Consider the following 27,163-nt stretch of genomic DNA (forward strand, 5'->3'; position numbering starts at 1 on the left):
TACTCATTTTTTGTTGAACTTATTACTGAGCCATGTTTGAAATCTGTTACTGTGTTTTTCATTTGTCTCTGATAGTATATTGTGGTTTTTCCCCTTTGCATCTTTGTGTGCCTTCCCATTTGTAGCTTGATGACAGTTGTTTTGCACAGGGCATTAGAAACTGAGCTACAGTCTTTGTGTCTTCAGTATGAGGACTTGGGTCAATCTAGTCTGTATTTAAACTGTATTTTGGTCTTGTTGCTATGGTTACCCTTCATATGCCACAGGCTTCAAATTCCAGTTTAGGGGTAAAATTTTTTTTTTTCAGTCTTGGGGGCTGATTCCCTAAAGAATTTTTGTAGAGGGGCTGGGGATTTAGCTCAGTGGTTCCACCGCCTGCCTCGCAACCGCAAGGACCCAAGTTCAATCCCCGGTACCAAAAAAAGAAAGAAAAGAAAGAATTTTTGTAGGGCCCGCTTTACATTAAACTTTTAACTTTTGAGCTTCTTACTGTTTCTGCACCTAAGAGTCTTTGTCCACACTCTTCCCTCTCCCCCAGCTTATCTTATTATTTATTTCTCATCCTTACTAGCACAGTGGTTGGAGTAGGGAGTTCTGGTGAGAGAAATTCTATATTTTGATTTTTCTATCTGAGATTTAGGCAGGCATCATGTCCGGATCTCAACGCTGAGGATTTCTTGGTGATCCTGCTTCTCCCCAATGGTAGGGAATTGCTGAAGTTCTGGGGTAATTATGTTTTCCTGTCTTAATGCCAAAGATAAAGAGTTCTTACCTTCCTCCAGTGCTATGGATTAAAAATATTCTACAAAATGTCTTTAGGGGAAGATCTGTAAAAAATGTCTTTGTTCTGCTGTTTTTAAAAATTTTTATGTTCAAGGGCTAGGGATTTAGCCCAGTGGTGCCACCACCTGCCTTGCAAGTGCAAGGTCCCGAGTTCGATCCCTGGTACCCCCCCCCCCCAAATTTTGTTTATGTTCTTCAGCAACCACTTCTCTTGGTTAGTTTTTGCTAGTTGAGATATATGTGCCATTAGAGATACAAAATTTTTGGCATTAGCTGTCATGGTGTTTTAAAATATAAATAACATGTGGGTATATGTTTTTAAAGTTTATAGAGACCATTTAATTTTTATTCTTTTCTTTTTTTGGTGGAGGGAATGGACTGGGGATTGAACCAAAAGCCTTCATGCTGAGTTACAGCCACTAGATGTTTTTATTTTTTATTTTGGGACAGGGCCTTGCTAAGTTGCCCACAGTGGGTTCGAACTTGTGATTCTTCTGTCTCAGCCTCTCAGGGTGCTGGGAACAACCAGTGCATGCTGCCATGCCCAGCTTAGTTTTATTTCTTAAATTATTCTTTAATCATACATTTTTTTTCCTTCATCATTGTTTATTTGAGAAATTCTTTAGTTGTCTCTCAATTTGAATTTTGCTGGATACTGAATTCTAACTTGATGTTTGTTTCTTCTTTCAATGCTTTAACAATTCCACTCCATGCTTTACTTCTTGATTTTTGAAGAGAAGTAAGGTATCTTTCTTATCCTTGCTTCTTTATTGGTAAGTTGCTTTTCTCCTATTTGACTTCTCCCAGTACTTCTCTTTGTCTTTGATTTTCTCCTATGGCCAGATATTTCTTGTTCCCAGTGTCTCCAGAGAACTATTGCCAGCATCCTGGGAAACTCTTCTTCCTCTTAGTGGAATTCTTACATAGAAAATCAATCTTTTCCGTTTATTTCATCCTTTGCTGTTCAGACGCTCTGTAGTTCGATATACACCAGCTGCCTGTTTCCATTTGCCTCCTGGGCCTCAGTGTTCTCCTCTGGAAACTCCCCACTCAGACTCACACCAGTTTCTTGTTTTCCTTTACTTGGAGGACAGTTTTAATCATACATTTTTATTGACTAATCCTGCATGACCCATTCTAGCAATACAACAAAGAATTGTTGAATGAGTAAGTGAATTTATAGTGATTACTGACCTTATTCCTTTTTTATATATAGTTTTTCTTCATTTCTAATTACAGTAATTTATTAATTTCTGAGGGTATAAAAGAAGTATCTTTGTGGTCCTTTTGTATTTGTCTACATTTAGTAGTGTCTTAATTACACTACAATTTGTCTACAATTAGTGAGTGTCTTTTTTTGCAATCAAAATAATGCATATAACTTTTACCAAGGTTGAAGGAAGTTCTGTAATTGCATAAAATCTTTACCACATTATTGGAGCCATTGAAGGAGGACCTTTGACATCTTGGACCTTGATAAAGACTCCAGAGAGAAAGAATAAATACTCAGTTGTGAGAACCTATTGGGTGAAAAGTGCACAGGAGGAAGAAGGAGGAGAAACTTAACGTTATTTCACTGAATTACCAGAGCCTTGCCTGGAGATGGAGAGATAAGATTTGTTCAAGGTGATAATTACCTCAAGTTTTTCAACAAGATTGGTTTTATCATTTTCTTCTAGGTGATTTACTGTTCTTTTGGTGGAACATCCAAAGGGCTACACTTCAATAACTTAATAGTTGGACTTGTCCTCCTTACAAGAGGCAAAGATGAAGAAAAAGCAAAATGTAAGTACTTTTATTATCACAAAATGATTTTTTTCTTTCATTCATTCATTCATTTATTCATTCATTCATTCAGAGACAGTCTTGCTAACTGAGTTCAGGCTAACCTTAAACTCACTGTATAGCCTAGGCTGGCCTTGAGCTCTCCATGATCCTTTTGCCTCAGCCTGCTGAGTGCTGGGATTACAGGCGTGTACCACACAAAATGATGATGTCACATGTGTGTACAGAATAATTTGTCTCAAAATTCTGACAATAAGCAAAAGATTTGAATTGATATATCTTCAAAAAAGATACAAAAGTGACCAGTACTCACTTGAAAAATGTTACATTTGAGAAATGTAAACTAAACCTATATCACACCTGATGGGCATTAAAATAAAAAAAGACAGATAATAACAAGTGTTTATGAGGTGTGGAAAAATTGTAACCCTCATGTATTGCTGGTGGGAGTGTAAAATAGTGCAGCCACTTTATGAACCAGCTTGGCTCTTGTCAAACTGTGAAGTACTGAGATACTGTATGATACAGCAGTTCCACTCTTTCAAGCATAGTCCCCCCAAAATGCTACATATATTCTTTTTTAAAAAAGTGCACAAGGGCTGGGGATTTAGCTCAGTGGTTCAGCTGCCTGCCTTGCAAGCGCAAGGTCCTGAATTCCATCCTGGTACCAAAAAAAAAAGGTGCACAAATGTTCACAGTATTATTGTTCATAATAGTCACAAAATAGAAATAACCCTAATATCTTACAGCTGATAATGAATAAATAAAATGGGATAGAGCTATACAGTGGAAAATTGCAGTAAAAGAAATAAAATACTGATTCATGCTACTACATAGATGGACATTTTGTTGAGTAGTAGATTCTAGTCACAGTAGGCCATATTTTATGATCCTATTTATATGAAATTTCTGGATTAGGCAAATCAGTAGTGGCAGAATATAGTACATAGATCAGTGGTTGCCAAGAAATTAATTGGGTGACAAGAAAATGGAGAGTGACTGCTAATGGGTATGAGTAAATAAATTTATAGTTTTTTGGGTTGATGGAAGTATTCTGGACTCAGTGGTGATTGTTACACAACCTTATGCCTATACTAAAAATCACTGACTAGTACACAAAAGTTTATTTTATGGGATGTGGATTATACTGTATCACAGTAAAGCTGTTACTTTTTAAAAATTCTGATGACATGGATTTAGTAGTTTATTCTTTGCTTAATTCACAATGGAAACCAAAATTTACTTAATGTTTTGTGTTTTTTTTTAGTACTGGGGATCAAATTCGGGACCTTGCACTTTCGAGATAGGCAGTGGCACCACTGAGCTAAATCCCTGGCACTTAATAATTTATTTGAATTCTTGGCAGTTAAGCCAGTGTGATGGCACAGACCTGTAATCTCAGCATTCTAGGAGGCTGAGGCAGGAGCATCAAAATTCAGGCTGAGTGACTTAGTGAGACCCGATTTCAAAATAAAAAAGGACTGGGGATGTAGCTTAGTGGGAAGACCCTCAGTTCAAACCCCAGTACTGAGTTCAGGGGGGTTGTTCTTGGTAATTATTTTAACCATACTTTCAGAAATTAATTTTATTTGGTGAATTAAGCTCAGAAGAGGTTAGCACCTCATTTTTTGCCTTTAAATCCTACTAAGCAGGGAAATTCTATGATGAGAGGATGTCATACACTCCCCCAAACATGAATGGGAAGGTATCTTAGTTGATCAGTGTCCATCTGTTTCTAAGGGTATAGATTTGTGGACTCATTTACTTTTTGTTGTTTGCTGTTGAGACAGGTTCTTATTGTATTGCTCAGGTTGGTCTTAAACTTGTTGACCCAGGTGATCCTTCCATTTCAGCCTCCCTGAGCAGCTGGAACTACTGGAATGCAGCAGCATGCCTAGCTTACTTAAGTTTTAAATTCATTCATTCAGTTATTTCTAGTGTCTTCTGTATCTTCTTTTTTTTTTGTTTTGAACAATTATGCTTGTAGTCAAATCATTGAGAGTGATGTAAATTTCATTGAACATTTTCTTAGCAAAATATAATTCTTAGGCATTTTTCCATGACCACTGTATGCTAGATTTTTTTTTTCTTTCACTTTCCCCTTCTGTTCTTTTTTTTTTTTCCTTAAATTCTTTTATTGGTACATTTTAGGTATACAACACAATTACATTTCTTATTGGGAACTTGTACCTTTACATGGTGCATCTTGGTTCTTATTTTTTCCCCATTCCTAGCCCTCCCTTCACGCCCTCCACCCTTCCCTTTTTACAAAGATTTTGTTCCTATTTTTCCATTTTCTCATATTAATTCCATTCCCTTCTTTCCTTTCCCCTACCCCTCTCACTTCCTTCCCCTTTGCCCCTTTTCTTCCTATTTCACATTACCTATTGTACATTTTAGTCCTTATTTACACTTTCAGTTTCTCACACCAGAGAAGCTATTCGGTATTTATACATGTCTGTCCTATTTATTTCACTTAAGAGTATTGCCTCAATGTTTATCCATTTAGCAATAAATGTCTCTAATTTATCATTTTTTATGGCTGAGTAGTACTCCATTTTATTAAAAAACCACATTTTCTTTATCCAGTCTCCAGTTGATGGGCATTTGGGCTGTTTCCAAGTTTTAGCTGTCACAAACTGCTGCTATGAACATGGGTACACATATATCATTGTGGCATGATTCTTTTAATTCTTTGGGGAAGATCCCCAACAGTGGAATAGCTGGGTCAAATGGGACTTCCAGTCCTAGTTCTTTGAGGTATCTCCATACTGATTTCCACAGTGGTTACACCAGTCTGCACTCCCACCAGCAGTGGAGCAGGGTTCCTCTTTCCCCACAGCCCCGCCAGCATTGGTTATTGGTTGATTTCATGATAGCAGCCATTCTTTCTGGGATGAGGTGGAATCTCAGCATTGTTTTCATTTGCATCTCTCGAATGACCAGTGATGTTGAACATTTTATCATGTATTATTTGCTATTTCTACTTCTTTGTCTGAGAAATGTCTGTTCCTTTCAGATGCCTATTTTCGGATTGGGTCTTTAAATTTGGGAGGTCTGATCTTTTTAAGTTCTTTATAGATTCAAGATAGTAGACCTTTGTCTGAGGAAAAGCAGGTGAAGATTTTTTCCCACATTGTGGGTTGTCTCTTCACACTGCTGGTGGTTTCTCTTGCTGTGCAGAAGCTTTTTTTAATAAGAAGAAATCCCACTTTTTGATTGTTTGTGCTAGTTCACGGGCAACTGAGGTTTTGTTCATAAAATCTTTTCCTACACCGATGTCTTCAAGAGTTCTACGTAACCTCTGTTGCAACTGGTTCAGCATTTCTATTTTAATATTTAGATCTTTAATCCATTTAGATTTTAGTTTAGTGCATGGTGAGAGATACAGGTCTAGTTTTAATCTTTGGCAAGTTGAAGCCCAGTTTTTCCAGCACCATTTATTAAAGAGGCTATCTTTCCTCCAGTGAGGGTGTTTGGCTCCTTTGCCGAAGATGAGGTGGCTGAGTGTTCCTGGCATTGTTTCTGCATCTTCTAATCCGTTCCACTGGTCCTCAGGTCTGTTTCTTTGCCAGTTCCATGCTGTTTTCATCACAGTAGCTTTGTAGTATAGTTGCAAGTTGGGGATTGTGATAACCCCTGCCATGTCTCTGTTACCTAGAATTGCTTTTGCTATTTTGGGGCTCTTCTTGTTCCAAATGAATTTTTGGATTGTTTTCTCAAGGTCCGTGAAGTATGCTGCTGGGATCACAATTGGAATTGCATTGAATCTATATAGCAGTTTTGGAAGTATGGCCATTTTCACTATATTAATCCTTCCTACCCAGGAGCAGGGGATGTCTCTCCATTTTCTGATATCATCTTCAATCTCTCTTTTCAGAGTGCTTAGTTTTCAGAGAAGAGGTCTTTGATTTCTTTTGTTAGGTTGATTCCTAGGTATTTCAGTTTTTTGGATGCTATTGTGAAAGGAATTATTTGCCCTATTTCTCTCTCAGTGAGTCTGTCATTCATGTAGAGGAAAGCTATTGATTTTTGTGTGTTGACCTTGTAACCAGCTACTTGACTGAATTTGGTTATTAAGTCTAGAAGACTTTTGGTGGAGTTCTTGGGGTCTTCTATATAGAGTATCATGTCATCCTCAAATAATGACAATTTGACTTCTTCACTTCCTATCTTTATTTGTTTTATTTCTTTCTCTTGTCTAATTGCCATGAGTAATGTTTCCAAAACTATATTGAACAGGAGTGTTGATAGTGGACATCCTTGTCTTGTTCCTGATTTTAGTGTGAAGGACTTCAGTTTTTGACCATTTAGTATGATATTGGCTGTTGGTTTTTCATAGATGGCTTTTATCAGTTTGAGGTAGAGACCATCTATTCCAATTTTTTGTAGGGTTTTATCATAAATGCATGTTGGATTTTGTCAAATGCTTTTTCTGCGTCTATGGAGATAATCATATGGTTTTTGTCCTTGGCTCTATTGATACAGTGTATTACATTGATTGATTTGCATTATGTTGAACCATCCCTGCATCCCTGGGATGAATCGCACTTGATCAGGGTGTATGATCTTCTTGATGATCTTCTGCATTCTGTTTGCCAGTATCTTCTTAAGGAGTTTTGCATCTATATTCATTAGTGAGATTGGCCTGTAGTTCTCCTTTTCGGTTGGGTCTTTCTCTGCTTTGCGGATCAAGGTGATGCTTGCTTCCAGGAATGAATTTGGGGATATTGCTTCCCTTTCAATTTCACTGACGAGTTTAAACAGTAGTGGCAGTAGTTCCTCTCTAAATGTCTTGTAGAATTCAGCAGTGAAGCCATCAGGGCCCGGGCTTTTCTTAGTTGATAAGTTTTTAATTATGTTTTCAATTTCATTGGTTGATATTGGGTTGTTCAGAATTTTTAGGTCTTCTTTGTTCAACTTTGGTAATTCATATGCATCTAGGAATCTGTCCATTTCTTCTGTGTTTTCCATCTTATTGGCATATAGGTTCTGGAAGGTAGGTATTGATGATCCTCTGTATTTCTGCTGGGTCTGTTGTAATTTCACCCTTTTCATTCCTAATTGCATGGATTTGGGCCTTTTTTTTCCTTTTTCTGATAAGATTAGCTAAGGGTTTGTCAATTTTGATTGTTCTTTTGAAGAACCAACTCTTGGCTTCATTGATATTTTGTATCGTTCTCTTAGTCTCCATTGCATTGATTTCTCCTCTGATCTTTATAATTTCCTCCCTTGTATGAGCTTTGGGGTTGTCCTGCTCTTCTTTTTCTAGAAGCTTGAGGTTCAGCATCAGGTTGTTTAATTGGGGTCATTCTGTTTTCCTAATATGCGTATTCACTGCTATGAATTTCCCTCATAAGACTGCTTTCATTGTGTCCTATAGATTCTGAAATGTTGTACTGTCATTGTCATTTAATTGAAGGAACTGTCTGATTTCTCCTTTAATTTCCTCTGTGACCCATTGGTTATTCAGAAGTGTGTTGTTCAATTTCCACATGTTTATGAAATTTTTTGAGTTTCTTTTGCTATGGATCTCCAATTTCATTGCACTGTGGTCTGATAATATACAGGGGATAACTTCAATTCCTTTGCACTTACTTAAACATGTTCTGTGTGTGAATATGTGGTCTGTTTTTGAGAATGACCTATGTGCAGCTGAGAAGAATGTGTATTCTGATTTTGTGGGGTGGAAGACTCTGTAAACATGTGTTAAGTTCATTTGTTCAAGAGTTTGATTGATTTCTAGTATTTCATTACTTATTTTTAGTCTAGTTGATCTATCTATTTGTGACAGTGGGGTGTTGAGGTCCCCCACTACAATTGTATTAGTGCATATATGACTTTTCATGTCCGTTAGTATTTGTTTTATATAGTTGGGCGCACTAGTGCTTGGTGCATAGATATTTATGATTGTCATCTCTTCCTCTTGGATTTTTCTCTTTACAAGGATGTAGTGTCCTTCTTCATCTCTCTTAATCAGTGTTGGTTTGAAATCTACTTGATCTGCCAAGAGGATAGCTACTCCTGCTTTTTTTCGGGTTCCCATCACATGGAGTCTTGTTTTCCACCCTTTAACTTTCAGTCTGTGAGTTTCATTTTGAATTAAGTGTTTTTCTTGTATGCAACATATTGTTGGATTTTGCTTCTTGACCGATTCTCCCAGCCTATTTCTTTTGATTGGTGAATTGAGACCATTAACGTTGATGGTTATAACAAACATATTGACTTTTCATTGCCATGACTTTTTCTTTTTGTTGGGTTCTCCCCCTTTACATTTAATTTCTTGTCGTGCCAGATGGGTTCATTCTGCTTTGCTTCCTGGGGTTGTGATCCTCAATGTCTGTTCCTAGGATATTGTATAAAATTTTTTGGAGTGCTGGTTTGGTATTCATGAAGTTCCTAAGGTGATTTTTTTTCATGAAAGTATCTTATTTCTCCATCAGTTTTGAAAGATAGTTTTGCAGGATACGTCAATCTGGGTTGAGGCTGTTTTCTTTTAGAGCTTGGAATATGTCACTCCAAGCTCTTCTTGCCTTGATGGTTTGTGTTGAGAAGTCTGCTGTGATTCTGATGGGCTTTCCTTTGTATATGATTTGTTTCTTTTCTCTAACTGCTTGTAGAACTTTGTTCTTCTGTTGAGTTTCTGAAATCTTAACAATTATATGCCTATGTGTAGATTTTTTTTTATCAAGGCTATTTGGAGTCCTATATGCCTCACTTATCTGTATGTCAAGTTCTTTTCCCCTGCTTGGAAAGTTTTCTGCCATTACTTCTGTGAAGAGTTTTTTTATGTCATCTCCACTTTCTCCTGTTTCTTCCTTGACTCCAGTCTCTCTGATGTTATTCTTCTTTGCATCATCTAGCAGCTGCTGGATTGATTTCTCGTATTCCCTTATAATTTTGAAGCAGTTTTTCTTTTCCTGGTCATTAATTGCAATTTTATCTTCTATATCTGAAATTCTGTCCTCACACTGGCTCATTCTGCTGTGTAGACTTTCAATGGAGTTTTTCATCTCCTGGAATTCTATTTGCATCTGTTTTTGGAGGGGGGTGGTTACCGGGGATCGAACTTGGGTCCTTGCGCTTGCGCAGCAGACAGCAAAACCACTGAGCTAAATCCCAGGCCCTATTTGCATCTGTTTTGTGGATTCCATTTGTTTCCTGTGTTGGGATTCCATCATGTTCCTCAGCTCCTCTCTAGATTTATTAATCATGACTTGCACTAGGAGCACAATTTCTCCTGTTATCTGAGAAATTATTTCTGATTTCATTTCTTCCAGATCCCCTTTTGTTGCCAGTTGAGTGGGTCCAAGTGGTTGAGTATCAGAGTGTTCCATCTCATTTCCCTTTGGGGTTGCTGTAGGTGATCTGGAAGTCTGGTTTTGAGACTTATTTGTGTGTTTTCTCATTTCGACTGGGCGGGGCAGGAGGGGTACTGTTGCCGCCCTTGTGGCTCACCTCCTCTGAGCTGGGAGAGGTGGAACAGGGGCCAGGAGTGGTGGTAGGGATGGTGGCTGGGAAGCCCCTTCCTCTGGGCCTGGAGCAGCTGGACAGAAGGCGGCCCAAAAGCCCTTTCCTCTGGGCTGGGAGTGGTGGGAGGGATGGTGGCCGAGAAGCCCCTTCCTCTGTACCAGGAGCAGTGGGATGGCGGCTCAGAAGCCCCTACCTCTGGGCCAGGAGGGGCGGGACGGAAGGCGACCCAAAAGCCCTTTCCTCTGGGCTCTCCCCTTCCTTTCTAACCTGCCCGGTATTGTCTGAATGTTTGTGTGCCCCTAAAATTAAAATGTTGACTTCTCAATTCCCCAAATAACAGTATTAAGAGAAAGTGTCTTTGGAAGGCGATTATATCATGAGGATTAGTCATCTATGAATGGAATTAAGTATCCTTTTTAAAAATAGGTCTTAGACCTCTTGCTACCTCTGCCATGTAAAGATACAATGAGAAGATCACCATCTATGAACTGGTGAGTGGTTCTTCACCAGACACCAAATCTGGTAACTCCTTGATCTTGGAATTTCCAGTCTCCAGAACTGAGAGAAATAAATGTCTGTTGTTTATCAGCCACCCACTTTATGGTTTTTTGTTATAGAGCCCAAACAGACTAAGGACACTGCTCTCAGATTGCTTCTTTTAAATCTCTTTGAATCTTCTTTCTTGCTCTTGAATCTAGACTATCTTCCTAATCTTGTTTTTACAAAACAGTTTTATTGAGCTATTATTGACGTAAAATAAAATACTTGTATATAAAATGTACATTTTAATGTGTTTTGACACGTGTACACTCAACCATAATTAAAATAATGAACATACTCATTAACCAGATTTTATGTATTAGAATATAACTGTGATCTTTTTTATTTTGAAATTACCATCCTTCCCACAATACATACATAAACTGTCTCCAAGCAGTAGCAATTAAAAATAATAATTTTTAACAAACAAAAATAACAATAACACAAATATAAATTAAAAAATTTTTTTTTCTTTTTTTGGTCCTGTGTATTGACTCAGGAGGTTGTGCATACTAAGCACAGCTCTGCCACTGGACTACACACCTAGATGACATAAACATAGATTTTTTTTTTCATTTTAATTGCATGATTTTATTAGTTTTGTAGGGCTGCCTTGTAACAAAGCACCACAAACTGACGACTGAAGGGAAGAGATATTTATAATTTCAAAGTTCTAAAGGGTATAAGTCCAAAATAAAAGTGTGAGGACCATGCTTCCTCCAAAACCTATAGGGATGAATCCTTTCTTGTTGGCCACTTCAGGTGATAGCCATCAGTCCCTGGCAATCCTTAGCTTATAGCTGCATCATTCTAGTCTCTACCTCTCTTGTCAAGGGCTTTTCCTCTTCATGTAAGAACATCCATTAGATTGGATGCCATCCTGATGACTTCACTGTTACTTTTTTATATCTGTAAAGACTATTTCCAAATAGAGTGCTAATATAGATGTGAGAAGCTCACAGTCACACCTATATTAGCACTATATATATCTGCTTTCTGCAACTATGCATTCAGCTAACTGTGGATCAAAATAGTTGGAAAAAATTACATCTGTAGTAAACATGTACAGACTTTGTTATTCTTTCTTTCTTTCTTTTTTTTTTTTTTTTCAGTACTGGGGATCAAACTCAGGACTTGGAAGGCAGGCACAGAGCCACTGAGCTAAATCCCTTGCCTATTATTATTTCTTAACTAATACAGTATAACAACTATATACCATTTACATTATATTAGGTATTAAGTAATCTACAGATGATTTAAAGTATAGTGGCAATATGCACAGGTTACATGTATACATGTACCATTTTATGTAAGGGACTTGAGTTGATTTTGGTGTCCTGGGGGAGTCCTGGAACCAATTCCTTTTTGCCTTTAATACAGATCAACACATAACAATATCCCAATCATATATTTAGTATATATTTCCACGCACCTTTACTGTCAGTGTTGTGTCATGTTTCCTCTAGATCTTCATTTTTTAAAAATAAAATATTACCTGGGTGCAGTCGCACATGCCTGTAATTCCAGCCCTTTGGAAGGTTGAGTCAGAAGGATCATGAGTTTGAGCCCAGCTTAGGCAACTCAGTGACTTAGCAAGACTATCTCAAAATAAAAAGTAAAGTTCTAGAGATGTAGCTCAGTGTTCAGTTTCTAGTACCTCAACCAGTAACAAAATAATAAAATAAAATATAATGCCAGGCTTGATGTTATGTGCCTGGAATCTCAACACTCAGGTGACTGAGGCAGGAGGATAGTGAATTTGAGGCCAGATAAGCAACTTAATGAGAACCTGTCAGTAAGTGAGTAAATGAAAGAATGAGTGAAAAATAAAATATTACAACTAAGGTAAGGCTGTCTTAGTATCTCTTTCACGGATATTATCATTCAGCTGTTGAATGGTATACATGTTATTTTGTATCTTGCCTTTCCCCTGAATATTATATTTTTTAATATTTATTTTGAAATAATTATTGGCATGAAGGAAAAGGAGGAAAGTGAAAGTAAAAAGGATCAATTGCTACAGGTATGTACCAGTTGCCAAGGATGAATGCATTTATTATGTACTGCAAATGTATACTAATAAAAAAGGGAAGAAACATTAAAATAGTTCCTTTATTTTGACTGCTGTATGCCATTTCATTATATATTTCATAATGAAATACATATATTTATGTATTTTAGTTTATCTATTTCTTGTTAATAACATCTTTTTTTCTAGTTGCTGTTACAAACCATACTTAGTGAATAACTTGTATTTTATACATAGGAATCAGTTTCTGAAGGGTGTAAGTGGAATTTCTGGCACACATTTTCACTTTTTCTACATTTTGGCTAATTATTCTCCAGAATGGCTACATTTATTTATATTTCCATTAACATTGTATAAGAGATCCCATTTCTCCTAATCTTTGCTAACACTTGATATTTTAGCAGGTAGATTCTTTTTGCAGATTTGATATATTTGAAAAGAATGACTGTTTTGTGTTGCTGGGTTATTTTGAGGAATAAATTAAGTTATAAAATGCTAGGTTCTAGTAATCATTCAGTTATTGATATCTTTCTCTTATGTCCCTTCCATCAGAATATATTTGATCTATGTTAAGATTAATTTATTCTTTTTTTTCTCCTAGATATTTTTAGTCTTTTTTCAAGTGAATCTGGGAGCTATGTTGTACGAGAAGAAATGGAAAGAATGCTCCATGTGGTGGATGGTAAAGTCCCAGATACACTCAGAAAATGTTTCTCAGAGGTATATTTAAAGATTTACATTTTATTCTTTCATCTTGACCCAGAGTATTAACTCTTATTTGTATTGTAATAAGTTTAGCTATGATGAATAGATGTTTATTTGCAGAGTATTCTTGGCATTTTCTCTTTCTTTTTTTTTTTTTGGTACCCGGGATCAAACTTGGGACCTTGTGCTTGCAAGGCAGGCGCTGGCTGGAACCACTGAGCTAAATCCCCGGCAATTCTTGGCATTTTTGATTAACATTTCAACTCTTTATGTACTGTGCTCAAAGGTCCATGACTTATTAGTGGTATATTTGTGAATCTGAACATTCTCTGTTCTGTAAAGGCAGCTGTTTATACTTACAATGAAACACACTCCAACACTGACAGTCTCCACTTCTTCAGGATCCTACGGGAATTGGCCTTGAGCCATTTTGTGACCAATCTTATGAAGGCCTATTTTGTTATAAATATCTAGGCTAAAATTTGTCATTTTTTTGTTTGCAAAGCTAATTTGTTCTTATTTTATCTTTAAAAGAGAATAGAAACAAACAGTGGGGAATATGCATCTTTAATGAACGAAATTCTTTTTTTCTTTTCTGAGGTCTGCTAATATGTGAAAAGTCCCTCAAGATGGTTTAAAAAAAAACTCTTTAGAAGCTTTAGATCTTTTCATGGAGCACTCATTGCTACCTGATTTCTTTTCTTTTTTTTTTTTTTGGTACCAGGGATCGAACTTGGGACCTTGCCCTTGTGAGGCAGGCGGTGGAACCACTGAGCTAAATCCCCGGCCCTGGAGTGTGTACTTTAATGGTACACTTGCCTAGTTTGTGCCAGGCCCTGACTTTGGTCCCCAGCACCACAAAAAAAAAAAAAATTAAAAGTGCAACATTGTAAATGAGCTAATGTTATCTGATTTTACTTTCTGATACATTTAGCAGCTCTAATTTCTGAATAATTTGTGATGATTGCATACAGATCCTTGATATCTACCTTATATATTTTAATATCAGTTTTATACCAAAATAAGATTATTCATACCTTCCACAAACAATGCTCCGTGTTGTTTTTTATTCCTGAGGAAAAAGTTGTAAAGAAAAACACTTCAGCTAAAAGATAGGAACCTAGATCCTAAGTTTATATAATATGAGTCTTTGCCTTTTCTAGCTTGTGATTTATTATTAACCTTTATAGCTGAAGTTACCAAGGAAATCCGCCTAGGAGTGGTGTTAGTTTTTTTTTTGGTACTTTGTTTTGTTTTGTTTAGTTGTTGATTCTTAAAGTAGACATTCATATCTTAATCTATTCTTCAAACAAGTACCAGTTTCAGGTGTCTGTTTATTTTTTATTGCCTTTTCTGGTATTGGAATTATTTTTTTTCCTAGAAAAAACTTACGTCATTAGAATAATTTATAAAAAAAGATTTTCTTTTTTCTATTTTTTTTGAAGAAAAGATCCATGACTCAAAAACATAAAAAATCAAGGGTTGAGATGTAGCTGAGAAGATAGACAGCTTCAGTCTTCTGCACTGCAAAAAAAGTCCATTTTCACAGAATTTCAGTGACAGTTATGATCCCAAATAGACAGGTGGATTTCAAAGATTTCTTTGAAATATATCACTTATTAGTAAATACATCATGGAGTTAGCTGGACAGTGTATTGTGTGTTTTTTTTGTTTTTTGGTTTTTTTGGTACCGGAGATCAAACTCGGGTCCTTGTGCTTGCGAGGCAAGCGGCGGAACCACTGAGCTAAATCCCTGGCTGGGCAATGTTTTGTATAGTTTAGGGACAGAGATTTTGGAACCTGGACTACCTGAGTTCAGTCCTTTTTCTTCCACTCTGTAAGGCTGGGGAAAATTACTTAACCTTTTGGTATTTCAGTTTTGTCATGTGTAAAGTATTGATAATAATAGTGACCCCAAGTTAAGCCTAGAGGTTGAGGAAGGAAGAATGGAAGTTCAAGCCTAGCCCGAGCAGCTTAGTGACATAGTAACTGACTCAATCTCAAAATAAAAAATACCAAGAGCAGACATATAGCTTATTGTAAAGGTTCTGGTTTCAATCCCTGGAACCACAGTCAGTCAGTCAATCAAATTTTAAAATAATGATAATGTCTCCTAAAGAGTGTGCTTTGAAGGTTAAATTAATACATAAAATATTTAGAACAGGGCATGGGACATTGCAAACACTCAGTAGGTATTGTATGTGATGGTGGTAGAAGCAGCAACTTTCTTTTTTAGTGATACAGGTGCATCTTATAATTGATATTATCTTGGATTCACTAAAACCATCGAAACTGCCATATTTCAGTGAATCAAAGAAGCACCTTTATATAACACTCTGAGAAGTAAAAGCAAAACTTTTTTCCTACTCTACTGACTCACAATGCAGATCATTTCTATGACTTTTTTTGTTTTTTTTTTTTTTGAGATGAAGTCTTGCTCTGTACCCCAGGCTAGCCTTGAACTTGCAGCAATCCTCCTGCCTCACCCTCCAGAGTGCTGGTATTATAGGGGTCTGCTTCTGTGACTTCTGATGACCAAAATATATGGGAATTTTCCCCTAGGAGTAACCAATTCTGTGGCTGATTTTTCAGTAGACACCATCTGGGTATCTTCTAATTATGTTCAGTTCTGACACTATTTAAATAGTCCCACCAGACTGCACCCCACTCCACATGCTGTTTCTGAACATTTTGGTTATAAATTGGGGTTCCCACAACCACCTCCCCAGTTTCAGTTAATTTGCTAGTGAGCTTGCAGAGCTTTGGAAAATGCTTGTGTTTCTGGCTTATTGTAAGGGCATTACAAAGGATACAGATCAATAGCCAAATGCAAGAGGTGCTATTTTGGTTTAGATTCAAAATGTAGGGCTTTTGAAAGGTAATTTGATTATGGGGGTACTGTAGCTAATTTATTGTTAGGCAGAGTCTAGTTGGAACTGGCGAGTCACTGGAGGCATGGCCTGGAAGGGTTTATATTGCTCTCTGGCTTCTCCCTTCACTCACTCTCTTTCTTAGATGTCATGACACAAGCATTTCTTCCTCTGCTATGCCCCTCCAATGCCATTCTGCCTCAGAGCCAATCAATGTGGACAGTAACTGTCAGCTCAAATAAACCTCTCCTCCTTTAGGTTATGGGTGTCAGATATTGTGTCTCAGTAACTAATAAAGTGACTAAGACAGATGCATAGGGCAAGGTGGCAAGGAACTTCCATGCTTTTCTCTGTATGTGCCATGCTTGAGGAACCTTAATGTGTGTAGCTGTCTGAAGTCTCTTAGAAACCATCCTTTTATAATTGTTTGCTTCATGAGATGGGGTCTCACTATGTTGTCCAGCCTGGTCTCCAGCTTGTGGGATTGAATGGTTCTCCTTGTCTCAGCCTCTTAAGTAGCTAGGACTACAGGCATGTGCCACCACATCCAGCTTTCTTTTGGATTTTTTTTTAATAGAAGCTTTGTTACATAGTTACGATTATTTAAATCATTGGCCATTGGTGGTCAACTCAGCCTTCAGCCTCCTAGTCTCTTCAGAGGTTAGGGAATGGGCTAAAAAATCCCAACCTCTAATCATTCCTTGATTTTTCAGGTGATCAGACAATGACCATCTTGAAACTACTTAGAGGGTGTCAGTTATCCGTCAATTTAGTAGCATACAGAGACATATATTTTGGAGATCCCAAATAGTATAGGAGTTGTATGCAAGGAAAAGGGAAGACCAAATATATTTTTTATAATATCATAATCATTAAGAAAAAAGCTATTACTTATAATTGAAGAATGCTATTGATTTTAAGACTTATTCAAATGTCAGATATTAATTATAAAAGTGTACATCGGCCTTAGGAAATTTATATTGCTAAGCCTCTTTTAGAGAAATGTGGAGTAGAGTAAGAATACAGATAAAATCCTTAATCTTTAAATATGTTGTCAGTATCCTTTTGTATTGCTGCAACTAGTCTGAAGGCCATAGTGTTCCATTCAGAAAAACAAGACTGTCAGTGTTACCTTGATTGCATTGTTGTTAAATGTTCTGAAACTACCAGGCTAAGTGTATTGCTTTACTTAATAGGATGCTGCTAAACAGTGTGGAAGTTAAATCTACCATATCTCATCTAGATTAATAGTTATTTCTATCCTTTAATGTCTCTATTAGGATTAGAGCTCCTAGGCTCCTGAATGTCAATTTTCTTTGTATTTCCATGTGAGCTTTTTCTTTTTTTCTCATAGAAATATCTTAACCTTCATTAAACTTAGGATCTCTTGACCAAGCAAAGAGATTAATTTGGACAGCTATGTGATACTGTTTTATCATCCTGTATACTTTTTTCCTCCCAAGGTTTAGCAAGACAAATACTTGAAGAGAAAGTAAAGAAATAGAATACATTGCTTCTTTTTTTATTCTAGTGAACTCATGAATGCGTCCCTTCTGGGATCCTGATTGTCAGTCTAGGAGGACTCTTAGAAAGTTGTTTTAAATTTGCAAATGAAACTTAAATGTGTTTAATTTTGTTCAGATTTAAGTAAAAATATGCCAATTTAGACAGATTGTGAAGTGCTAGAGGAAGGAAAGTCAAGTGAAATTTTTGATTTATTAAATATATCTAAACAAAACTTGGCTTATGATCTGATGAACTTCAATGATCTGTTGAAATAATTTGTGGTTAGCACATAGATTTTATGCAGATGGAAGTTCTGAATTACCATTTTACCATCTTTTTACAATTGAGCAAAATCTCCGCCCTAAGTTATTTTTAAAAACAGATTATTTTCCCAATATATACTTTCATAATTACTTCTTTGTAGATAGTAGAGTAGTAAATGTCAGTTAATTTTGGGCTGTGTAGATTCCAAGTAAGATATCCTATAATTTAACAAAACTTCTCTCATTTTAATTTTAGGGTGAAAAGGTAAACTATGAAAAGTTTAGAAATTGGCTGCTTCTAAACAAAGATGCTTTTACCTTCTCCCGTTGGCTACTATCTGGAGGTGTATATGTTACCCTCACTGATGATAGTGATACTCCCACTTTCTACCAAACTCTGGCTGGAGTCACACATTGTAAGTATTGATATTACATTGTTTTTTGTTCACCTTTTAATAGAATTTCCTGATAATATCAGAATATGCTGATAAAGAAGAATTTTTGTGGTTTTTTTCTTGCAGTACATAATACAATGAAATGCTAGATCATGGAAAATATAACCCTCTATGAATTGTCCTTAACTAAGCTACATTAGTTTTCCAGGGCTGCTACAAATTATAATTCCTAAATGCAAACGAGAGAAATTTACTTTCTTACAGTTCCACTGGCTAAAGTCAGGGTATTATTAACAGGGCTGTTTTCACTCCAAAAGAGGAATCCATCCTTGCTTCTTCTGGATTTCAGTGAAAAGAGATCAAATACTATCAACCAAGACACAAAACACAGAAGAAAGAATATGTTGTTTTGCCTTTTTTAACCATTAAATGGGTTGAGGCAAGGAACTGGGTTGAAAATGTTTCAGTTACTGAAATTGTATATTGTTAAGTCTTGATTAATCTTGTTGTCTTTTGCTTTTCCTTTTTTATGGTATTAAGAGTGAAACCCAGGGCCTCCCATATACACTACCATGCATGTACTCCACCCCTAAGCTACATCCTCAGCCTAATTCCTAATTTTTAAACATTTTATTTCTTCAGAAATGAGCAGAATGTATATGTTGTTTTAGGATTATAAGACCAAATTCAGACCATAGAGAAAGGACCAAGATAAATCATGTTTGAATAAAGTGTAATATTTACATTCAGGCCAGGGATTTAGCTCAGTGGTTCCGGCGCCTGCCTCGCAAGCACAAGGTCCTGAGTTCGATCCCTGGTACCAAAAAAAAAAAAAATAAATAACATTTACATTCGTAGTATATAAATGATCATATAAAAACAAACCATGTATTTAGTAGGAAAATGAATTATGATACTTATAAATTTAACAAACTACTGAAGGTTAAAAAGTTGTTCCTTCTGCTGGGGATGTAGCTCAGTGGTGCTCTGTGCCTGCCTGGCAAGCACAAGGTCCTGAGTTTGATTCCTGGTTCCAGAAAAAGAAAAAAAGTTGTTCCTTCTGAAACTTGATTTAGCTAAATAATATAACATACAGAAAACTGATTAGCATTAAGTTAAGGCACTGAAAGAATCAGTTTGCTTTAAATACAAAAGGAGTTATCCATCAGAACTAATAATTTCATGTCTTGCAATCCATGATAGCCATGGAAATAAGTAAGTAGTGTGTAGTAAAAGCCTGAGGAGATAGGAGGCAAGATCCAAAACCAAGGTGAATGTTTAAATTAGAAGTTTATTACAATAAAAGATACATTAATCCTCTCAAAGTACTCTCCCTTTTTTTTGGAAAACACTTATCCCATTGTTCTTGTCACTTTCTCAGGCGGTTCTGGAAGTTCCCTTTCTGTCTTTTCATGGCTGCCTCAATGTCCTGAATTGATTCAAAACATGTTCTGGCAATTCTGTCAAATAAAAACATTATAGTGAGTCCCCATTCACCTTATTCACTGCATCTGACACTGTGGAACTTCTAACTCTTCCCCAAAGTCAAAATGACCATTGGAGGTAAATGTTTTGGATTGAATTCATTACATCTAGGCAGCCATGATAGCACAACTAAAGGTAATCTCAGGAATTCCAGAACTGCTTCAGAAAGTGGCAAGAATGATGGGATAAGTGTGTTCAAAGAGAGGAGTACATATTTGGAGGGGAAATAATGGCAGTATGTCTTTTACTGTAATAAATTTTTAAAAATGTGAACATTCATATTATTAGCTTACAATTATGCTATATTTTCTCACATAACATTTTTTATTTGCTTAATACATTTTGGTTTTGGGGGTTTTTTTAGTGGTGGTGGTGGTGCACATGGAACTGGTAGCCTTGTGCATGTTAGGCAAATGCTCAACCACTTTACCTATATTTCAGCCTTTTTATTGAATTTTTGAATATCCCAAAATAAAAAAATGACTCACACTATAAGTCTATGATGGTATATTGATAGTTTAAGCTATTACTGAGCATTGGAATTATTTGGACAGAAAATTAAAAATCCAGGTTACTAGCTCTGTTGACAAAGATAGTGGTCTAGGGCACTCTACTTTAGAGACAACCAGGGTAATTTTAATGTAGATGGACTATGAACTGTATTTTGAGTCAGACAAGACTGCCTGTGCCACTTACTAATCATGTAGCTGTGGGTATTTGTTTAATCTCTTTGAACTTGTTTTTCCTCCCTTGGAAAATAGGGATATTGATACAGTTGACCTCATATTACCTGTTATAAGGGTTAAATGAGATTATGCCTTTTTAAAATGACTCCATCCTGTGCCTGGTATAGAGTATGTGTTTTACAGTTAGTATATCCTCTTGTGAACAGCTTGTGAATGACAGTGGGCTTTATCCCTCTGTCTCTGTGTAGTAATTGTGGATTAAGCAGTTTTCTAATACAGAGCTCTCCACGAGTACAAAATTTAACTTGCCTAGATATGTGGAATGAAGTATTTTTCTTACCAGTTTATTTGCTTTTATTTATAATTTATAGAAACAAAGAACCAAAAGTAAACAAGGTCAGTAGACAACTGAATTTTTACTGACTTCAGGAAGCAGCTACTTTCTTAAATGGCATTATCATGAAACTGTTATCACAAAGTCAGAATTACTGCTAAATTTCTTATAGAAATTCTGACATGTGCAGGTACATTCCAACAACAGATTTGTATTATCTATAAACTCAGCCTCTGCTACACTGTTGATGTCTTCATAGGTTCTTCAACTCAAACAATTTTTGGTACATTGAACTTTTCAAATGATGTGTTAGAAATGTGGAAACTCATAAGAAAAAGAGGGAATGTTATTAACTGATTTATAAGTAGACAGAAAATAAATATTTTTTAAAGCAAGCCAGTAACACCACTTCAGCTTGTGTAATGAGCCGAAGTATCCAGGGAAAACAAAAGGAATTATATTTTTTTACTTGTAAATAACATTTATATTAGAATGCAGATACCTTTTTCACATATAATTATAAAGTAAAATTTGAAGCCAAGTAAGTTGAAGACACTGCCGTATTCAGTCAAATTGTGAAGGCAGGCATGGTGATGCACATCTACAATCCCAACAGTCTGGGAGGCTGAGGCAGGAGGAAATCCAAATTGGAGCCTAGCCTGGCCCACTTAGTGACTTAGCAAGACCCAGTTTAAATAAATAAATAATCAAGTTTTGTTCTCTTACATGTAAATCACAAATGAAACTGTTTTCAATACAGAGTTAGGATAATTAACTTGATTTGTGCTAGATTTTAAAAATGTTTTGTGATGCTGAGGATTGAACCCAGGGCCTCACACATGCTAGGCAAGTACACTCCACTGAGCTACATCCCTGAGATTTTGTCATGGCAAGTACAATTTTCCAAAACTGCAAATCCTAGACTATTGTTATCTTATTCTTGTGTAAATTAAGAAACCAAATTCAATCGTTAGCCCATGGTTTAGTGAATCTTAGACCAGTTTTTAAGAATCTTGTTGTTATATTCTTCTCTTATAATTTCCTGTTTAAACATCTTTAAGATTAGAATTTATTAAAAAGTTTTCCCAGTATATGGTTCTGCCACCTGCCTTGCAAGGGCAAGGTCCTGAATTCGATCCTCGGTACCAGAAATAAAAAGTTTTCCCAGTATAAACAGGATTTTTAAATGGCAGTCTTTAAATTCATTTCTACTGGAGATGGACAGTTTGAAATAAGTTAGTGTAGCTATTATTACATTCTTTGTCTTCTCCCCCTCCACCTTTTCCCTATCCTCAACCTTTCCCCCTCCCCCAAATCCTAATCATTTTGTCCATAATTATTTAGCACACATAATGTTAGAGTTTGGAGAGACAGACCAAAACTCAAAATATATTTAGTTTCAATCAACTTTTCACAGTTTTAAATGTTTGTCCCATCTGCTTCCATAGTACATGAATAGCCCTAACCAAGCACAGACTGATAGTTCTGAGTCTTCAAAGACTGCCAGCCTTTGAAATGTCTGCATTGTGACTGAGTTGCCTACTAGTTGTAGGTTAAACTGTCATGTTTAATAAAGTAAAATTCCTTCTTTTCTACCTTTTATCTTCATTTTATGATATAAGTTCTTTTTTTTTTTGAAGTATGGTGTAAGTTCTATAAGTTAACATTTGCCTTGTTTTTGAATTAAAACATAACACATTTCTGTCTGGTTACTCTATCTTCCCTTCAGGTTCTTTTTTTTGAGACAGGGTCTCGCTATGTAGCCCAGGCTGGCTTCAAACTCATGGCAGTCCTCCTGCCTCAGCCTCTCAAGCACTGGGACTACAGGTGTGCACCACCATGCCTGGCTTTGCCTTCAGATTTAAAACATCATGCTTTATCTTTCCTTATAGTATCCTTCTGCCATACTCCTTTTTCTTTTCATGGTTGATCCTTTGATATTATAGTCTTCATTTACCTCTCTAAGTGTCACAACCTCGAGGGCCTCTTCATGTATGGGCTGTGAGAATACTTGATGTCTATTCCTTCATTGTACTTTCCATACTAGGTTAAAATGGCCGGTTTTAAAAATTCTGCTAGGCTCTCTATATATTTATGTTGTTCACAGTCATATCTATAGTTTTTAATTCAGTGTCAGTCATATAATAATACTTTTACTGAATATTTGCAGAATATTAAGTAGGTTTTTTTTACTTTTAAAAATTTAATTTCATTGGTAGATAATTGTATTGTGTATTATGTGATTTTTGACAATAGCTTCTGTGCTTTTCCCTTCAATATTTTGCATGATGAAAGGTTTGTATTCATTACATGCAGAATGAGCACTTTGTTGTAGTAAGTGCACTGTAAGGCACTATATAGTCCATGTGCATTATCTCAGTAAATCTTTGTGCCGTCTCTTGTGACATTTTTGTGACATTCATCTTATATCATTCTACAAATGAGAAACCAAGGCTATAGGAAGCTTAACTTTGCCAAGCTTGTTTGCCCATGCCTGTAATTCCAGCACTCTGGGTCTCACTTAGCTACTTACTGAGACCGTCTCAAAATTTAAAAAGGGCTGACGTGTAGCTCAGTGTAAAGGCCCCAAATTCAATCCTCAGAATTGAAGGGGAGAAAGAAAGGTTAAACTTGTTTAAGAATAGATGGCTCATAGGTGGCAAAATTTAGATATATGAAATCTATTTATATTATCATCTTGGGTCTTAGAGACAGTTTATTGATTCACAGTGATTTTATTTTTTAATCTTTTTTGAGTAGCCTGTAACTGCAGATAAAAGGAGTTAAAGTGGTAGTTGTGGTTGTGGTGAACTGTCTTTAGACTTATGTCAGACTATGTTGTAGATTCACTTTTTCTGATTTCCTTTTTTCCTTTGGTATCTTACAAATGATTGGGTTTTTTTTTTCATTTTTCTATTTTTGGGGAGGGGGCCGGTGCTGGTGATTGAACCCAAGGCCTTTGCACTGAACTATTTCCCCAGCCCATTTTTTTGGTGGACTATGGATTCTGAAGCAGTTAATGTCATATTTTTGGTGAATTTTATAGCAGTATAATTCATTTTGAGTATTATCTCTTCATATCTCACTGATGAAATTTATATTGCCCCAATCTATCTTAACATTTATCTCGTTTGAAAGTAGATGTATTTTTATGTTTCTTTCCAACATTTTACTTTACAGTGTTAAATAAAGCCTTCTTTTAATAGGAAAACAGATGTTTCTGTGATTCTTAGACTAAAACCTGCCTAGTAAATCTGTGTGTCTCACCTTCATTATCCTCTTATCTGTTAGTAATATGTAAGGCTTATAAGTAGATCTCAGGTCATTGTTTCTGAGAGCAGGTTGTTTCCTCAAAAATGTTAAAAGAACTGGGTTACTATATGAAGATACCTGAGTATTGTGCCTGACTTTTTGATGAGGGTCCCTTTCTGGCATTAAAGAGTTGTTTCTGCAGCTGGAGTCTTTGTGAGGTGAGGCTTGATTAGGATGGGCCAAAGTGCAGGCCAAGAACGATTTAGAATGTTGAGCTTATGGTGTGCTGCTGTCATGACCCAGAAAACATTATGTCAGTAGGTGGGTGATAAATTCATTCTTACTTAGCCAATGGAGTTTAAATTTGGATACTGATTTACCACTGCAAATAGAAACAGTAATTACTGGAATTACTGCCTTAAGTGAAAATAAGATTAGTTGAATTTCCTCTTTATAGCAATTCTGCTGCCAGTTTTTATAAAATGTTTGGTAATAAGTATTGTATATATAATTTACTTTAGCTTACTCTTCACAGATGTTTAATTAAAAATTTTATAGTGTCTATCCAAAAAATGAATAGATATATAAGTTTAAAAGTCAACCCTAAAGCATGGTTTTATTTGATGAGCATAACTAACCTGATCATTTTTTTCCAAGTGTGTTCTACTTGTCTTTCCAGATTTCTCCTCTAGCAAAGGAATTGTGTTTAAGATGATAAACATACTTTTCAAAGTTTAAGAAATATCATCATTAATGTAATTTTTCCATGTTCTACTGTACTGTTGTATAAGCACCAATTAGTCAGAAGTAATTATTGAATACCTATTATATACTTAATACCCAGAAATATAGAAAGAAGAACATGGTTTCTGTCAGGATTACTATATTCTACCTTTATTTCAGGTTCAGATTTTTTGAGTATGCCAATCCCTTACTTGAAAGAAAGTCTAGAACTTGAGAAAGCTAATTTTTTTCTAGAGAAAAGGAAACCTCTTTTTCTTCTTTCCATTCTTTCTTTCTCCTTCCTCCTCATAAATGGAGTGGACAGACATATTACCTAGGGAATAAGGGACAATAATGCAATCTCAATTTACATATCAGGCTCTTTGGTATTCTCCCTGTTGCTAAAATTTTAAAATGCTCTCTTCTTTTAAATAAATACAGTTATGTGAATTTTGTTTTTTTTCTTTTACTTCTTTCTATATTGTGCGCACTGGTGATCAAACTCAGGGTTCTATGTATTCTGGGCAAGTACTCTCCCTATGAGTTCCACCCACAGCCTGAGTTCTGAGGATATTTAAAATAGATGCTTCAGTTAAAAAAAAAAAAAAAAGAAAGCAACATTCTTAAGTTGAAGTTCTGTATATTTTAAAAACTAGTGGGCTGGGGATTTAGCTCAGTGGTTCTGCCACCTGCCTCGCAAGCACAAGGTCCTGAGTTTGATCCCTGGTACAAAAAAACCCCAAAAACTAGTTCCTATTGCAGTGTAATTGGAGCTTTACAAATGTCTGATGAGGTTAAAATGTAGTGTATTTGTTAATTGGTTTAAAAAAACCTACACAACATAATATATATTTCTGTGAAAATTTTTGTTTGTTGGGCCGGGGATTTAGCTCAGTGGTTTTATCACCTACTGCACAAGCCAAGCGCGAGGACCCGAGTTCGATCACTGGTACCAAAAAAAAAAAAAAGATTTTTGTTTGTTGTATCATAGAGTTGCTGATGATCTACCGTTGACAGAGGAAACAGTCCTCCTCTATGGGCACATGGTCATCCTCTTCAACTGAGCAAGCAGCTTCAGGAGGGACCCACATGGAGCCATGAGGGAGGAAGGGGATCCCCACCTAGCCAGCCAGATTAGCCAAATCAGCGCTGGTGATCAGTGGGGTGACAGATGTCGCAGCCAGATCACCCTCACATCCTTTTTTGTTTTTTTGAGACAGAGTCTTACTATGTAGTTAAGCTGGCCTTGAACTCACTGTAGCCCAGGCTGGTCTTGAACTCATAGCCATCCTCCTGCCTCAGCCTCCTGAGTGTTGGGATTACAAGCATATGCCATCACGCCCTGTGGCAAAATCTTAAAAACAAGTTTATTCTGTTGATTGTTTAAAAATACAAACTAGGATTTGTTTTATTTTGTATAATAATTTGAGAAATCTTATAATATAGTGTAGATTATGGAATGAAAGTATTGAAAATCTTCCTGAACAACTTGGTGACATTCAGTTAAATTAAAGTACTATAATTAGTTATATAAAAATGTGTGACTATGTTTTGTTTTCTGTTTTCTTTTGAAGCTCTACATTTTCAGTGTTTTTCATGCAACAAAATATATTACTAGTATAATAAAAGCAACAAGTAATGGAAACAAAAGCTTATATTGTGAGTTACAAATTTTAAGCAGACTGGCAAAAAGTAGAATTATAATAATTGTTTTATGATGGTAGCATCAGTTGTGGTACAGATTTCTTTTGTATGTTTTATGTCCAATAATAAAATTGTAAAATCACTTTTATAATTAAATTTAAAGCAATTACAAGTGTATAAAAAAAGTGTATCAAAGACTTTGGAAATGACTTAACAGTTTCCACTACTCATGTTTTATTTCCCCTCTAATTACAATAATAAAGTAGCATTTCTAATTTGTAAGTTACAATTATATATTTATTTTCTTAATTGACAGGAATAATACAATTTAAAATTTATAAAATGTCACGATATGATTGCAAGTTATGCAGTTAGTTATCAAACTCTCTTGTGATACAAGAAACCTATGTGTGTTTTTGTTGAAAATGAAAATAGTATAAGCCAAAAACTTTATTGTCCACAATTTGCTTTTTAAATTTTAAGATTTTTTTTCTTAATTTTTTAATCTACAGAATACTTCTGACACCAGCTTACTGACGAATTTTGATTGATCTGACCACACAGATCCTTAGTACCACTGTCTTCCAAATAAGTTGTTTTCAATAGTAATTTGGTTTAGAATGAGTGGTATAGAATCAGATATAGTATTTGAGCTTTTGATGTCTTGGGAAATTTACTTTCTAGTGTTTA

At 35.9% G+C, this 27,163-nt stretch overlaps 1 protein-coding gene across 3 annotated transcripts in view; it reads left to right on the top strand.

Annotated features, from left to right (window-relative positions):
* Usp32 (ubiquitin specific peptidase 32) overlaps positions 1–27,163 on the top strand; it is a 169,662-nt gene that overhangs the window by 65,532 nt on the left and 76,967 nt on the right. For all 3 annotated transcript variants that reach the window (XM_004870389.4, XM_004870388.4, XM_021248667.2), the window contains exons 3-5: positions 2,463–2,568; positions 13,212–13,330; positions 18,211–18,370. In XM_004870389.4, the coding sequence (XP_004870446.1) occupies positions 2,463–2,568; positions 13,212–13,330; positions 18,211–18,370 (385 nt within the window). The remainder of the gene's footprint in view (positions 1–2,462; positions 2,569–13,211; positions 13,331–18,210; positions 18,371–27,163) is intronic.

The sequence above is a fragment of the Heterocephalus glaber genome, unplaced genomic scaffold (genome assembly GCF_053883595.1).
Source record: "Heterocephalus glaber isolate CG9 unplaced genomic scaffold, H.glaber_assembly_v1.0 deba00001564, whole genome shotgun sequence".
Taxonomy (NCBI): domain Eukaryota; kingdom Metazoa; phylum Chordata; class Mammalia; order Rodentia; family Bathyergidae; genus Heterocephalus; species Heterocephalus glaber.